The following is a 16,047-nucleotide window of genomic DNA, read 5'->3' on the forward strand; positions in this document are numbered from 1 at the left end:
AGCTCACATCTGACAAAAATGTTATAGTCCGCACATCCAGCTTTTGTCTGATGAAAAACCGGACTTGGCTGTCAAAAGCACCTAACGATCCGAAAATCGGCAGATCGTTCGTTGGACAAAATTTTTCTTCTGATTTTTGTATCGTGTGTAGGGGCCTTAAGGTTCACTGAAACTGATCTAAAGCGATTGGAAGGGAAGATGTGACTATTCGATTGCTTGCAGATTCATCCATTTTTTATTTTTGATCAAATCGTGCCTTAATCGAGTAATAAAATAGAAGCGTGCGTGGCCAACATTAACCACTTGCCGACCGCCGCATGACGGCGCAATGGCAGCAGTGAGCAAATGGGCGTACCTGTACGTCCCCTTTAATTGGTGGGTTAGCGGTGATCGTGTCACGGAGCCGCAGAGCGGGGAAGTGCCTATGTAAGCAAGGCATTTCCCCGTTCTGCCTTGTGTCATGACAGAGATCTACTGCTCCCTGCCATTGAGAGCAATGATCGCTGTCATGTGAGTAGTAGCCCCCCCTCCCCCACAGTTAGAATCACTCCCTAGGACACACTTAACCCCTTGATCGTCCCCTAGTGTTTAACCCCTTCCCTGCCAGTGTCATTTACACAGTAATCAGTGCATTTTTATAGCATTGATCGCTGTATAAATGACAATGGTCCCAAAATAGTGTCAAAAGTGTCCGATGTGTCTGCCATAATGTCGCAGTCACAATAAAAATAGCAGATCACTGCCATTACTAATACAAAAAATTATAATAAAAATGCCATAAATCTATCCCCTATTTTGTAGACGCTATAACTTTTGCACAAGCCAATCAATATACGCTTATTGCAAATTTTTTTTTACCAAAAATATGTAGAAGAATATATATCGGCCTAAACTGAGGAAAAAAATGTTTTTTTATATATTTTTGGGGGATATTTATTATAGCAAAAAGTAAAAAATATTGCTTTTTTTTCAAAATTGTCGCTCTTTTTTTTGTTTATAGCGCAAAAAATTAAAAACCGCAGAGGCGATCAAATACCACCAAAAGAAAGATCTATTTGTGGGTGAAAAAAGGACATCAATTTTGTTTGGGTGCAACGTCGCAACGACCGCGCAATTGTCAGTTAAAGCGACGCAGTGCCGAATCGCAAAAAGTGCTCTGGTCAGGAAGGGGGTAGAATCTTCTGGGGCTGAAGCGGTTAAACAGGAGCCGATGAACCTACCGGCAGGTCTTTGGATCTATACGAATGCAAGGCAACCATGCAAACTCCATGCGGACCCATACATCGATCGATCCGACTGTCTGTCTCCTGACTTGGATGGGGCTTATCCTTCTCCATCAGATCACAGCCTAGCAGAATGAGCCTGTGATTGTAACACCCAGAAATATTGCAATGAAATGATTTTTTTTTTTTCCTTTGAGTTGCCCCCCTCCTTCTGTTGGATCAAACAAGTAGAGGAGGAGGAGGAGGAGGGGCTGTGTTTGTTAAGGCAGTGAGGAGGAGGAAGAGGAGCCCCCATTTGCAGAGTTAAGGCATGCAACAAGCAGCTGACAGCTTTGCATTGAGAGAGGCAGGGAAGAGATGCTGGCTGAGTGCTGATCCCGGCCGGCTCCTCCCCCCGCACACAGACAGCGGACTCCGCTCTTCTCCCGGCTCATACACAAGCATAGACTTCTCCGGGACGGATCTCCCCATCCTGAGCGCTGCCTACTGGAGGAGCAGGTGATCGCAGGGGAGCCGATCAGCCGGCACACACACACACACCGCTCACCATCCGATCGCCCATTTCTCCGGGACTTGTGGATGTGACAGCCCAGACCGGCCAGGCGAGCGATGAGGAGCGCAGAAGGGGGAGGCGGCTGGAGGAGACAGGGGGACAACACAGGTAAGGAAGCCCCTAAAACTACTAGATCTAGTGTGGAGGAACCTCCCCAAATCCTCATCGGATACTTCTCGGACACATCACCTGCCTGCTGCTGGGGGAACCCTCCATGGAGCACCCCTTTAAGTCATAGGGCGTCACCCCCCCCCCCCCCATGATGGAGAGGTGAATGGGAAGTGGGGGGCGCTGTACCCCCCAACATGGGGTGACCAGGATGGAAGCCTTGGATTGCTGCTTTCTGCTGATCGTCCAGGACACCGAGGAATACCAACCATCAATGGTCCATCTAATGACCCTTCACTGCTGCTTATGGATGGGGGGTCCTAACACCCCCTATGTCATGATAGATACGTTTTACCAAAACTGGGGAACCCCACTTCCACTCTGCAGAGCACGACCCCATGCTTGGTCCTAGGGGGGCTGATCACATCACCCCCTAGATTCCCAACGTCTTTAGAGGAGGGAATCACTACTGCTACACACACATCTGCACCCCAAAATTACAGACATGTCACAGTAGTATGGAGTGATGCCTGATGATGTACGAAGGACTGGATGGAATGGGCTGGCTTGTGTGACCATGCATGGTCAGATTATTCCTATGTTCCCTCTGTGTGTATATAAGAGAACCTCTCTACTCCAGAGGGATCTGCACCCCAAAATATAGATGATCTCTCCTGACATCTCACAGTAGTGTGGAGTGATGTTTGATGATGTACTAAGGACTAGCTATGATGGACTTGTGTGCAGAGCAGGACCCCATGCATGGTCAGATCATTCCTATGTTCCCTCTGTATATAGAGAGGAGAACTCCAGAGGGATCTGCACCCCAAAATATAGATGATCTCTCCTGACATCTCACAGTAGTATGGAGTGATGTTTGATGATGTACTAAGGACTAGCTATGATGGGCTGGCTCGTGTGCAGAGCAGGACCCCATGCATGGTCAGATCATTCCTATGTTCCCTCTGTATATAGAGAGGAGAACTCCAGAGGCATCTGCACCCCAAAATATAGATGATCTCTCCTAACATGTCACAGTAGTATGGAGTGATGCTTAATGATGTACTAGGGACTAGCTATGATGGGCTGGCTTGTGTGCAGAGCAGGACCCCATGCATGGTCAGATCATTCCTATATTCCCAATGTATATAGAGGAATACACCAGAGGGATCTGCACCCCAACAATACAGATGATCACTCTGACGTGTCACAATAGTATTGAGTGATGCTTGATGATGATGTACTAAGGACTAATTATGAGATCATTTCTATATAGAAGACACCTCTCTACTCCAGAGGAATCTGCACCCCAAAAATATAGATCACTCTGACATGTCACAGTAGTATGGAGTGATGCTTGATGTACTAAGGACTAGCTATGATGGGCTGGCTTGTGTGCAGAGCAGGACTCCATGCATGGTCAGATCATTCCTATATTCCTTATGTATATTAGAGGGGAACCTCACAACTCCAGAGGGATCTGCACCCCAACAATACAGATAAGCACTCTGGTATGTCACAGTAGAGTAGCTGTTTGATGATAGGCATGGCTTGTGTGCAGAGCAGGACCCCTTGCGTGGTCCGAAGAGGCAGATCGGACTATTCCTATATTCCCTACGCTGTATAGGGAGGAGAGCCTCGGTACTAAACGGGGTGGTTGGCTGTGTGATTTGTATCACACTGACATGTCACAGTAGTATAGAGTGATGCTTTCTAGTCAGGCTTGTGTGCAGAACAGGACCCCATGCACTGTCATAAGGAGGCTGATCAGAACATTCCTATCATTTTATAGAGAGGATAGCTTCAGTACTCAAGGGGGTGGGGGGTGGGGGGGGGGGCTGTGTGATCCTGCACCCCAGTAATACAGATGGTCACACTGACATGTCACAGTAGTGTAGAGCAATGCTTGATGATGTACCAAGGAGTGGATGTGATGGACATGGCTTGTGTGCAGAGCAGGACCCCTTGCGTGGTCAGTGGGATGCTGATCAGACCATTCCTATATTCTCTGTTGTATAAATGAGAGCCTCAGTACTCCAGAGGTTGGGGGGCTGTGTGATCTGCACCCCAGTAATACAGATGATCACACACTGACATGTCACAGTAGTGTAGAGTGATGTACGAAGGTCTAGATGCGATGAACATGGCTTGTGTGCAGGACCTCTTGCACATAGGGAGGCTGATCAGCACATTCCTATATTCCTCTTGTTCCTCCAGAGGGTGGTGAAGGGGTTGTGTGATCTGATCTGTACCCCAGAAATAAATATGATCACAGCAACATGTCACAGTAGTATAGAGTGATGTTTGATGATGTACTAAAGAGTGGATGTGATGGAGATGGGGTATGGGGAGGGGGGGATCTGGAGAGATTAAGGGGAGACCCTGCTCTGGAGACCCTGACGTAACCTAGATGACCACATCTTATTCTGCATATAGATTTGTAAATAACATTCATTGCAGGTCTAATAGGAGTCCATTGCCTTTTCTTCCAGCAATAGCTGGCTATGTCCACCCAGACTTGCATAAGAGGGTATGACACGGCATCTAGTGCTGTGCTGTCTCTAGCAGTGGTCAGGCTCTGTAGCTGTAATTGAGCTGTATTCAGAGGCAGTACTGTGATTTCCCTGTGTACTGCTGCTACGTTGCTTGATATTTCCAATGTGTGCATGGAGGTAAATGCTTCTGCTAGGGACACTATAACATATGTATGCTGGTGAAGAGCACCGAGGGTGGGTGGGAGGAAGTAGGTTGTGAGATATTCTACAGAGCAGATTGCAAGCCTGCATAGTCTAGCTTTGCCTTCTCAGCTCGGGTTTCCTGGCTTTGCACTGCCAGCGGTAGGGAAAGCAGCTGCACCTTCTCAGATAGGCTGGAGATGCCTGCAGGTGTCTTGTGAGCACTGATCCAGCCGGTTAGTCAAGGAGTAGTTCAGTGCAAGGCTGGGGTCTTCTCACTCCAGTTATTGCAGTGAGTACATTAGTCTTATCCTTGGATGCACCTGCTGTAGCATCTACCCTTTTCCAATCATCTGAAACCAACTGGTGTTCTAGGTTTACCTGCTGTGGCATCCACCTTGTCTAATCTTCGAAACCCAACATCTTTTTATATGTACCTGCTGAGGCATCCACCTTTTTTAAAATCCCAACATCATTCTATTTGTGCCTTCTGTAGCACTTTCCTTTTCCTATAGTCGGAAATCCACCATCGTTCTGTATGTACCTGCTGTAGCATTCACCTTTTCCAATCACTGGAAACCCACCGTCGCCCTAGATGTGTAGCATTCACCTTTTTCCAACCATCAAAACCCACCACCTTTCTATATATGCTTGTTGTAGCATCCCCTATTCCAATATTTGCAAACCCACCGACGTTCTATATGTACCTACCATAGCATTCACCTCTTCCAAACCTTTGTTCTATATGTATCTGCTGTAACATCCACCCTTTTCCAATCATTGAAAACCTTAGTACTATATTTATGTAAGGCTTTTCTATTTATTTTTTTTTTGCCAGTTCTAGTGCAACTTTGTCCCCCGTCTCCTCAACTGCATTTTTTAATGGACAATATGTGGCGTTTTATGTCTTCTCAGTATTTAAAACAATCCTTACATTACCCACTGGCAAGTTGGCCAAGAGACTTATTTAATCAGCGAATGCCATTAAAATAAGCCAGTCTGACTGCCATAAACAGTTCTTATGACTTGGCACTTAGGAAGACGCATCAGAATTGCTGCCATGATGATAAAGGTGATGTATTTGCGGACAGATCATGTATGGCGAAGCAGATTTCTAAAGATCCTATATGCCTGTCTATCAGATATAGTGACACAGGTTTTCTTGCGCTGATCCCCAAAAAAAGTGTGTTGCAGCTGGAGTGGAATTCTTTTAGAATTTATTGCTCTTGTCTTGCAATTTAAACCCATTTTAATGAAATCATTGATCGAGGCACTTTTCTAATGGTTAACGAACGTTGTGCCTATAACTGATCAAGCCATGTAGATTCGGTGGGCTAAATGCAGGAATATGGATTTGTTAACCTAATGCATTATAGAATATTGCACAAGCTATAGAGGTCTATGGGATGCCATACATTATTTAATTTCTAATTTGTCTACATCTCAAGTGAGAATGGTGGTGGTATATTATTTGGGTGGCTTGAGAGATAGGCAGGCAGTTCATTTATTCTTGCGCATATATGCTCTTCCTTTTTTTTTTGCATTGCATTTATTTTTGTGTAGCATGTGGGAAATGTTTGCTCTTTAACCCAAGGTATTGCTGATGAGTGCAATATGTAGCACCTGTTCTATAACCTTGCAGAGTGCCTTTTATTTTTTTTTTTTTCCCTTCCTATTTAACTATTTTTTTTTTAATGTTTTTCGTTAAAACCTTCCGACTGCTACCCAGTTCACAGATGGTGTGATACTGAGAAAGTTCATCTTAATTAGCAAATCTATTTCCTGTTCCCTTGAAATGGGCAAGATACGTTCCACAATTGGATGGACTCCATGAGTTGTTTTTTATATATATATATATATATATATAATTTGCTACCATCCATTTTGTTGCAATAGGCAGGTCGCTTGTCATGGGCAAAGCCACGATCATGGCAGACCTGACAAGATGTTCATATTAAAGTAATGTAATTCTTGATGGTACTTGTAAATGAAGCAGAGAAGGCTCTATTGATCGTAAAGCGGTGAGTTCAGTCACCCATAGCATCCAGTGATGCTTCTATATTGAGCACCGACAGGTTGCTGTGGGTTACTGGTTGTTGTTGGTTACCACTGCACTTTGCACGGTACCCTGCTTCATTAAATGGGCTCGGTTGGCTTGAAAGACATTGGAATGTTGGCTGGTGTAGTGGTCAGCGTTGCAGGTCCCACCTCTGTTGTGTACGTACACAAAAGCTTGCAATCTCCCTGGTTGTCATGTCCCCATCCTTTCCTGGTTTTAATGAACGTCTGGCTCAGCCGCTGCAGACTCTTAAGAGCTGCCAGTCCCGACCTATCCCTGAATCTCCTACTCGCGTCTTGCCTGAAATGAGATGCGATCAGCCTCGCTGGGCTGTGCTTTTCTGCCTGACAAACGGGTCTCCATGAACGCTTTCATTATTGCTTTTTTGTTTTTTAATCAGGTTTCCTCTTTTGTTTTGCCATTAAGTGTATTTAGTTGTTTACGGAACACAATGCAGGGGAGAAATGCGTAACAATGGAAGTATTGATCTCTTTCGAACCGCACAGATTTAACTCTTAACATTCTTGACCAGATTGCGGCCAGTAGATTAAGGTCCAGTAGGTTTGTTGCATCATAAATAGAAAACCTAATATGTCCTAATATCTTGTTCAAGGCACTGCAGCGGTTGCATTTCCTTCCGCCGAAGCTCAGTCACTTGGGGATATGCTTTGGTCCTTAGTCTGGGAATTGTTTGACGGGGAAGGGAGGGGGATTTGTGCCACTTTTTTTTTTTTTCCCTGCCGGATAATGAAAGTCCATTCGCCTCCAGAGCTATCAATTATCTAGTGACTACAGCATTCCACTTGTGCTCGGCGGCAGTGAAAGTCAGGCTGTGTTATAGAGGCTGGCTAATCACGGTTCGCCAACTGTGGTCTGTGTCTGCCAGTAGAGTAAGCGAAGAGGATTATTGGGAACGAACATGCCTGTGTGGTGTTTTATTTTTCTCTTATGCTGTGTATAGAAATCAGATTCAACAGCTTTTGTATTCGCTCGTTCGTAAATGCTTAAGCTGCTTTGTATAGGTTGAATAAGCTATAGGTTTGTAGGATTCCCCTGTCAAGTCGGATTAGGAAAAAAAATAACGAAGGCGTTTGAAGACGTAGGGCTGGCGTATTTGCTTTTTGAATGTGCGTTTGCTCATCAGGAGGAAATCGGAGACAGCGAGTGCGTTTTTTTGGTATGTGTGAGGGGAGAATCGTGGCCAGCGTCGGCGAGGATGCCACTGAGATCCACCTAACACTTGTTGTCTCAACGTAAATCCTTGGTGTCTGTATTTGCAATATTAAACCTGCTTTCTCCAAGCTGTCACCTGTAGCTTCAACCCCACCCAATCTCCACAGTCCCCCTCCTACAATATTCGCCGTGCCTGCGTTCTTAGTGATTTTCACAAGGCAGTGACTAGAATATATATGAATTTATGTACTTGGCTACGCACTCCCTCAGTGCAAGCGTTAGATTATTAATGATGGCTGTATGGTGAAATAAAAATCGAGTGACGCCGTGAAAGATCAGAAGCTGCTTTGCACATACGGGCTTGCTTAACAAGGCTGCACAGAGAGCGATGAAGTGCAGTAACCCGTGGCAACCAATCAGACGTCACTTTTGAAGCAATCAAAGACGATGAGAGATAATTGCTAATTGGTTGCAGCGCTGCTCTTTGCATATTCTTCCTTTTTTTTTTTTTTTCTTTTGTCCTTATTAAAGACACTCAATTTAATGTTGATAACTGCAGTATGTGAGTGTATATGCGACAGACGTGGTCGTAATCTTATAGGCTCTATTAGCCAGCAAGCTTTGTATTTACGTATTTTATTAAGGATATATATGTGCAGATGCACATACCTAGTACGCTTGATTTTGTATATTAATTTAAAAAGTTTCCCTTTTTTTTTTTTTTTTTTTCCCCGCCAAATCACGCCATATTAAAGGCTTACATTTGATAGCATTATGCCTGATCCTTGAATCTGTGTTGTGTCTCTCCATCTCGTGCTGTTTTTCAGGATCTGCGGTTTATATTCTATGCGCTGTGCCAAAAAGCAGCCAGCGCGGTACAGGGACTCTCATAAAACGTAGCGTGATTATGTATGTGATTGAATACAATGCACACTTCCTAATGTACTGTTATAATGGATGACAGAAGCTGGCTTCCTAGAACGCTGTGGAAGATTTGGAGAAAGGGGTGTGTGTGTAATATATTGTGTGTGTGTGTGTGTGTGTGTGTGTGTGTGTGTGTGTGAAAGGGGGGGGGTTTGGGGTCGGGAGAACGCGGGGGGGGAAAAAATTTTTTTTTTTATATATATATTATATTTCGCTCTCTCCCAACCCCCCCCCCCCCTCTGAGACAATAGCACTTTGAATAACACAGCTTTATAGCTAAACTTCTTCAATATGCTGGGCGAGTCGGGCCCTATAAAGGGGAAAAAAAAAGCGGAAAAATTGAAATCTCTTGTTTTGATATAGAAACATAACTAGACGTAATGTTTTTGTGTCAGGTTGGCTCTTTGTGTTTGACGTTGAAGCTGCAGAAAGTCCATTCCATTATTAAAGAATACATGCCGGACCCGTCAATATTCTGTTTCTAATTTTTGTTTATCAGCTAGCTAGACACCAACATATAGGATTTAGGGAAGGTTGGTGCATTTACAGACGTAGTATAGACCTAATATAGCAAATGCCTGCTGCCAATCAAATTTCCTCTTTCATTGGTACAGAGTAAGCAGCATAGAGAAAGCTGATTGACGATTGGTTGCTGTAGTGTATGGCGGTTGCGCACTGTTCGCTGCTTCTGTTAAATACACTTGGCAGTCTTGCATGCGTAAAAGCGACAACCGATAGAAACCACTGATCAAACTGGGTGCTGAAGGTGACTCTGGTTCCCATGGGTTATGCATCTCTTTAAGTTACTAATAAATAAGCCAACGTACTATTGTAATTAACATGTAATGTGAAGATTAACTCGATATGTTTTGTACCATTGTGTGCCTTTTTAAAATTGGTAACCGTAGATCTATACGGAAAAGGAAAAAATAAGGTGTTAATTATTTAGGATTGGTCATCTATCTGATGCCTGGCTACTTGAGGCAGAGCCTATATTTCCGAGCCCTCTGGGGTATACAGTGTTGTGTAGTCTTTTTAGCTCAATGAGGCATGGCCAGAACGGATTATCTTAGGTGTGTATATTGGCAAAGGACCTATTTAGCAATAGAGGATATTAGGAGGCATCAAGCTTTTAAGTATATCCCATACGCGTGTGCATTAGAAAAAAAAAAAAAAAAAATAAAAAGTTGCGTGTGTAAAATAATATAATATATATTTATACACTTCTTTTTTTTTTTTTTTTTTTTTTTTTTTTTTGTAGTAATTTCTGTTTGTGGTAGAAATAATAAAGAAAATGTATACTTTTTTGATGTATGTAGTTTCAGAAGGGTTAATCCTATGAACCTGGTGCCATTTTGTTCCTACCGTTTTGCCGCTGTTGGTCACTGCACTGACTCTTCACGTTAAGATAAAATATAAGTAATTGCACAAAGAACACTGACACAAAATACTGTGCATCGAAGCAAGCCTTTTTCCCTCATATTTAAATATATGCTTTTAATACTGCCACCATCGAGCGATGGGCACTCGCTTTGAAGCATCTGTATTGTTTGTGATTTTGGAGCTTAGTTCCTGAGCGGTTTAGATGACGCAGGAACACCTAATTGTGTGATGATCATTAATATAAATAAAGTTTTTTTTTTTTTTTTTTTTTTTTTTTTTATATATAATATAATATTTATAATAATTTTTTTTTTTTTTTTGGCTGTTCGAGGAGGCTGTAATTATTCTGACAGCCACTAGAGGCATCGTAGAGCCATAGAACAGGTGGGCAGCTGTATTGTCATCTTTTATGTATACATGGTTTTTGAGACTACTTTTTTTTTTTTTTCTCAAATTTATGTGCACACGTAATGAAGTTGTGCAGCAGAATCAAGTCTCTTTGCTCAATTCTGACACTTCAAATTTGACAGTGCTTTGCTGTAGAACAGGGACATTAGATGTGCAATAATTCTTCCGAGTTCTGTCTCGGATTATATTTGCAAGTGATCACACAAACAAGCATTTTACGTTTATGGGAATAGACGTCAGGCGTTGTAAAACTGTAGCCGTTTGACCGTTTTAAAAACAGATGTTTGCTGAGTGCTGCACATAAATGAGAGAAGGGTAACCCATAAAAAGTGCATTTTCAAAATAAATGAAGGGGGCGCTAATTTAACTCATTCTTTTCCAGAACCGCGCTCAATAAATATAATAAATATATATATATAATTTTTTTTTTTTTTTTTTCAATTGATCGTATTTAAAATTATTATTATTACTATTAGCGTCCATTCTAACCATTCTAATTTAACTATAACTATTTAACTATAATCTTCATAGCCATCTATAAGTTCTAACTTGATAGTCGGAATCTGAGCATGGCTGTAAAGAAAAAATGAGCGTATGTGTTGTAAGGAAAAAAAAAAGTTGCTAAAGAGAAAACAAAAATTCTTGTTAACCAAATAGTCTTTTTTTTTTTCCAATTCTGATTTGCAAATACAGTTTGTTGCGATGGGCAGCACAGAAATTCTTTCCTGCCGCATTGCAAAATTGTATAGACTAGTCTCAATTCACAAAACTTCAGGATAAAGATAATTCATTATTTTCAAAAAGTGAGTGTTATTTACACGTATGTTTGTTGAAATTTAAAAAAAGAGTTCCATTATAAAAATTCTTATCCTTTTGTCAAAGCTTATTGAATTTAAGCTTAAGGCCTTTTGATACTCGATGCTTCATGAAATATTTGGCCTTTGAAGGAAAGGAAGTGATTGATGCCCATTTATCTGGTGCCATTTTTTTTTCTTTAAGTATCTGGTTGGTTGCTATGGGCAAAGTGTGTGTGTTTGTGTTCGTTTTTTTTTTTTTTTTTTTTTTTTTTTTTTTTTAGTAAATGGTCTTCACCAGCCTTTCTCAACCAGGATTTTGTGGAACCACAATGTTCCTTCAGAGCTTGTTAGGGAATTTTTTTTTAAAAGAGAGCAATTTTTCCATCTTGGAAAGGTAACCAACACCACCAAGGATCTTTTTAGTTACCTGTAAGGAGAACGTTCTTCCCACTGACTACTAATGTAAGGAACAGTCTTCCTGCAGACCAGCATACTAATTTCCTTGTGAGCTATAATGTGATTATTAGCTTGGATTCCCTCAGGCCTGAAAGTTCTTTCAAGGGTTCCTCTGTGTTAGGTTGAGAAAGGCACCACACATGTGGTTCCCAGTTTACAAACCATATCACCTATTTCAGCATTGCTTAGAATTATTGTCCATTGAATGGCTTAATGGGATGAATTATGAAAATTCAGTTACCAGGAGTGCTCATTATTGCTATAAAACACACATTGCTCCATTTTTTAGGCTCAGTGCACACTGGTTTAAAAAAAAACGCTGCTCCTAGAGTTTAGTGTTTTGCCTGTAGAAGCAACTAATGTTATCCTATGGGGGAGATTTACTTTAACTAGTTCACACAGAATCTGGTGCAGCTGGGCATAGTGACCAATAGACTTCTAGCTTCAGCTTGTTCAATGAAGCTTTGACAATAAAAACTGGAAGGTGATTGGTTACTATGCACCCCCTGTGTGTTCATGCACATTAGGTAGTCTCAAAATTATTATTTTTTTCCTTTTAAGCTAGTGTGCATGGAGCCTTAATGTTGTACGTGTCACATTCACGCTAACTTAACCAGGAAAAAGTGGTGATGGGTCTGTTATCAGAGCGAAGGCTGGCAGAGCTTTTATTTATTTTTTGCTGATTATATCAATAGGAGACCAGTCGATATGTTGAAAACCTTCTCATTCTTAACCACCTTGAAAACCTCATTCAATGAAGCAGTTACAGAGCTGATTTCTGATTGGGAACAGAATTTTGGTATATTTAAAAGGCTCTGAGCTTTTTCTTATTGAATGAGCATGCCTGTGTATTATACATATCCTGTCCCTTCCTTCCCTCTCTTGTATGAACGGGCTACTTGGTGTGATAGTAAAAGACAGGAACAGAGCTGTTTCTTTAGGGCTGACTATTCACACTGCTGTGTCAGAATTTGCCGGAAGCCTATCTGCTAATTTGTTCAAGCTGCAGTTGAATAAATTGGGCCTTCCTGTCATTACCCCACCAGCGGTGACCCCCTGTAGGGCCAAAAGGTACAGATGCTACAACTGGCAGATGGAAATATTTAGGTGGTCTTGCACCAAAGCGATTTTCCTAACCTTTTAATTGCCTGCTGCTGGTCTGCAAGTCTAACATTTGGTACAAGTTTGTCTTTGTGTATAAATGGCTTTTTTTTTTTTTTTTTTGTTTGGCACTGGAATTTATTTGTTTGGTTTTGTGTACATGCATTGTGTCTCGATTTGTAAAAATCTTGAGATCTGTTTTCCCGCCAAGTAAGTTATAAGGTTGTTGGAAGAGTAACGGGTGGCCAAGGATCTTGCTTTCGTCACATATGTGCAGTTCTGCCCTGTAGACACTACAGATACTTGTGTCAGGCCATTTGGGTATAAAACAATTTTTACCCATCTAGTAATCTTTAACCTTACTGGATATGGGCAGAGGAGAATTCTCCACGGGGTGCCAGTTAGCATGATTTTGTAACCAGGCGATCAGCCATTTAATGTCTAGCCAATTTTGTTACCTTGGAGAAAACCTTAAAAAAAATTAAGTCTTAAGACGTGTCTTCTATTTTATTTAACAGGTTATGGTTACATTTATCATACACATTACATTGTAGATGCATAAAATAAGAGAAATAGATCATATGTAGCATATACCACACCCACCCTGGATATTTTGTCTTATTACACAGCTGCTCTATGCAACAACATTTATTTTCATCAATAATCCTAAAATGATTCTTAATAGTGGCCAGAAAAGAACCAGTTAATGAAAATGTGTAGTGTCCCCTTAGGTAGGTGGTCTTTGGGCGAAGGGTCCCCTTAGGTAGGTGGTCAATGTGTGAAGCCCCCCCTCACATTTAGGCAGGTGGTCAGTGGGCCAATGGCTCCCCCTTAGGTAGGTGGTCATTGGCAGAAGGGCTTCCTTTTTTATGTCGGTGGTCCGTTGGAATGTCCACCTAACAGACTGATTCATAGGGATCAGTGGTTAGTCACCTGAGGGAATAAATATGAGGCTTCTTCTTGCCACTGGTTCTGCCGAGTGATGTTGGTGCAGATCAATCTACAGCTGCTCAAGGAACCCCTAGAAACCTCTGGAGGAACCTGCCTGGAAGAGGCTGGTCTACAGGGATATTACAAAATGTATTTAATTTTCTTTAAGCTTTGCAATCGCCTTTTAACTAACCACTGTTGTTGCGAAGGCTGGCCATATATTAATATATGTCGTCTTGTACAATTTTCCTTTTAGATTTAATAAAATCATATAATATGAGGTCAAACCTAAACACTTTAAATTTGTATACAATAAGGCAGGCTCTTGCACGACATATTTGAAGGTAAATCTAAAGGAAATTGAATAATGTATGGCTAGCTTTACCCTGGTCTAAAAGAATGAACGGTGAAGTCTGCTTTGTTGCTGCTTTTTGTATAGACTTTTCTTAAATAAGCCCTTTAGTTGGATTTTCTGCTTTTCTTTTTATTAGCCTTGTATTTATCTTGCAATAAGTGAGTTCACATTAAGAAGGCTGGATGTCTGGCTTCATAGTTCAAGTCATGTGCGATCTGTTCCTCTTCACTGATTGTCTTGCAGCCTTTGGGTTAGTGCCGTCCTGGTCTGCAGCGTACAGGCTGTGCTTGTTTGGCAGTAAGACCCCACACATGTACAAGCTGAGACCTGCGGTCATACCAGGATCTACGACTCTGGACTCTTTAGAAGCTTCTGTTGAGATGCCCAGAGGCAACCTATCTGCTTCAAGTGTCAGGTGTAACGAAATGGCTATTTTAACACTTTGATGAATGCCTGTGAAAATCCACATACTGCCGTGGACTTTTACTGCCTTTGGTTCCTGGATCTATGTATTTGCCAGCGTTAGTTACCAAGTCTGTAAAACAAAACTTTGTTGTCATGGAGAACTTCATCTCCTCGTCCTAAATTGAATGATATATTGTTTTAAAATAGCATTTTCAACATTCTTTCTTGGAGGAAAGAGTTTTTTTTTTTTTTTTTTTTTTAAGGGATTTTCTACTTACCATTTTGAAAGATTTCTTCACTGCTAGACTGATGTAAAACTGAGCTACTTTCAATAAGTGTCTGAAGTCGGAGCAACTAAAAAAACTCAGTAAGGCAACAGGCCAATTTAGATTGTTACCTTGTGTTACCGCATACATGTTAATGTGCATTGGATTGAGGCAGGTTAATTGTGCATACACCACAATATAGGTTGTAACAGACTAGATGTTTTGTGGTGCCATTCTTACACACACATTTTTTTGTAAATCATTCTGTGCTGTTCTATATCGGATATCCTGATGGCTGAAAGGCATCCTGGTGCATTGCGCTAAAGCTGATTTTTTTATTTTATTTTTTTTTTTTGCTTATTCACATGCATTTAAAAAAAAAAAAAAAAAAAAGACATACAAGAAATTTTGGCAACACGAGGCATCACAGCACACATTAGTGTGTTATGGTGAGCTACAGTGCATGTGCATTGGAATTAGATTTCCTCAGTGCGTTGGCATGCCATTCAGAATAATGGGTGTTCCAGCATCACAGTGAAAATGTTTCGGCCCTAAAAAGACATTACTGACACATAGCAACGACCTTCAAGCTATCTGCATCTTGGGTCTGTCTTGTGCATAGGTTCATACATCTAAGGCAGGGTTCCTCCAATGGTTGCTAGGGGTTCCTTTAAACAATGACCAATTTTTGCCTCTCAGATAAGTTCCCAGTGATGCCAATGATCTTTTTAGCTATCTGTAGGGGGAAATTCTTTCCCAAGACCACATATGTAAGGAGCACTCTTCCATCCCACTGATGTATCATGAGTTGTAGATATAGCAATTTTTAACAGGGATTCCCTGAGACCGAAAGGTTATTTCAAGGGTTTCTCCGTGTTGAAAAGAAAGTCATTTGGTTAAAAGCCCCAGGGTTGGCCAGTTACTCTGTTAGCTGTTCTCAGTGGCCAGACTGTTAACCTATAGTCCTATGTGAATGTGCTCATTCTGTGGAGCTTCTGTTTGAAATCTGACCTAAACTGCAATCTTGAGGTGTCTTTTATGTGAGGACTGCACTGGATTAGGGCTTTTCTATAATCCTTATTGTAATAGAGAAACCAATGAGGTGAGTTTTAGTCCCCTTTCACACTGGGGCGGTTTGCAGGCGCTATTGCGCTAAAAATAGCTCCTGCAAACCGACCTAAAACTGCCGCTACTGTTTCTCTGCGCCTGTCAGGAGAGAAAAAAAACTCCT

At 41.6% G+C, this 16,047-nt stretch overlaps 1 protein-coding gene and 1 long non-coding RNA gene across 6 annotated transcripts in view; one reads left to right on the forward strand and one right to left on the reverse strand.

Moving 5' to 3' along the window:
• Window positions 1-1,604, reverse strand: part of LOC141132509 (uncharacterized) — a 32,582-nt gene extending 30,978 nt beyond the window's left edge. The window contains exon 1 of the long non-coding RNA XR_012242918.1: window positions 1,221-1,604. This is a non-coding gene — a long non-coding RNA (uncharacterized lncRNA). The remainder of the gene's footprint in view (window positions 1-1,220) is intronic.
• The window catches only part of PCDH1 (protocadherin 1), a 296,202-nt gene continuing 281,649 nt past the window's right edge, over window positions 1,495-16,047 (forward strand). For all 5 annotated transcript variants that reach the window (XM_073621038.1, XM_073621041.1, XM_073621042.1 and 2 more), the window contains exon 1: window positions 1,495-1,884. In XM_073621038.1, coding sequence (XP_073477139.1) covers window positions 1,833-1,884 — 52 coding nt within the window. In that variant the 5' untranslated portion in view covers window positions 1,495-1,832. The remainder of the gene's footprint in view (window positions 1,885-16,047) is intronic.

This window comes from Aquarana catesbeiana, linkage group LG03, assembly GCF_042186555.1.
Source record: "Aquarana catesbeiana isolate 2022-GZ linkage group LG03, ASM4218655v1, whole genome shotgun sequence".
Taxonomy (NCBI): domain Eukaryota; kingdom Metazoa; phylum Chordata; class Amphibia; order Anura; family Ranidae; genus Aquarana; species Aquarana catesbeiana.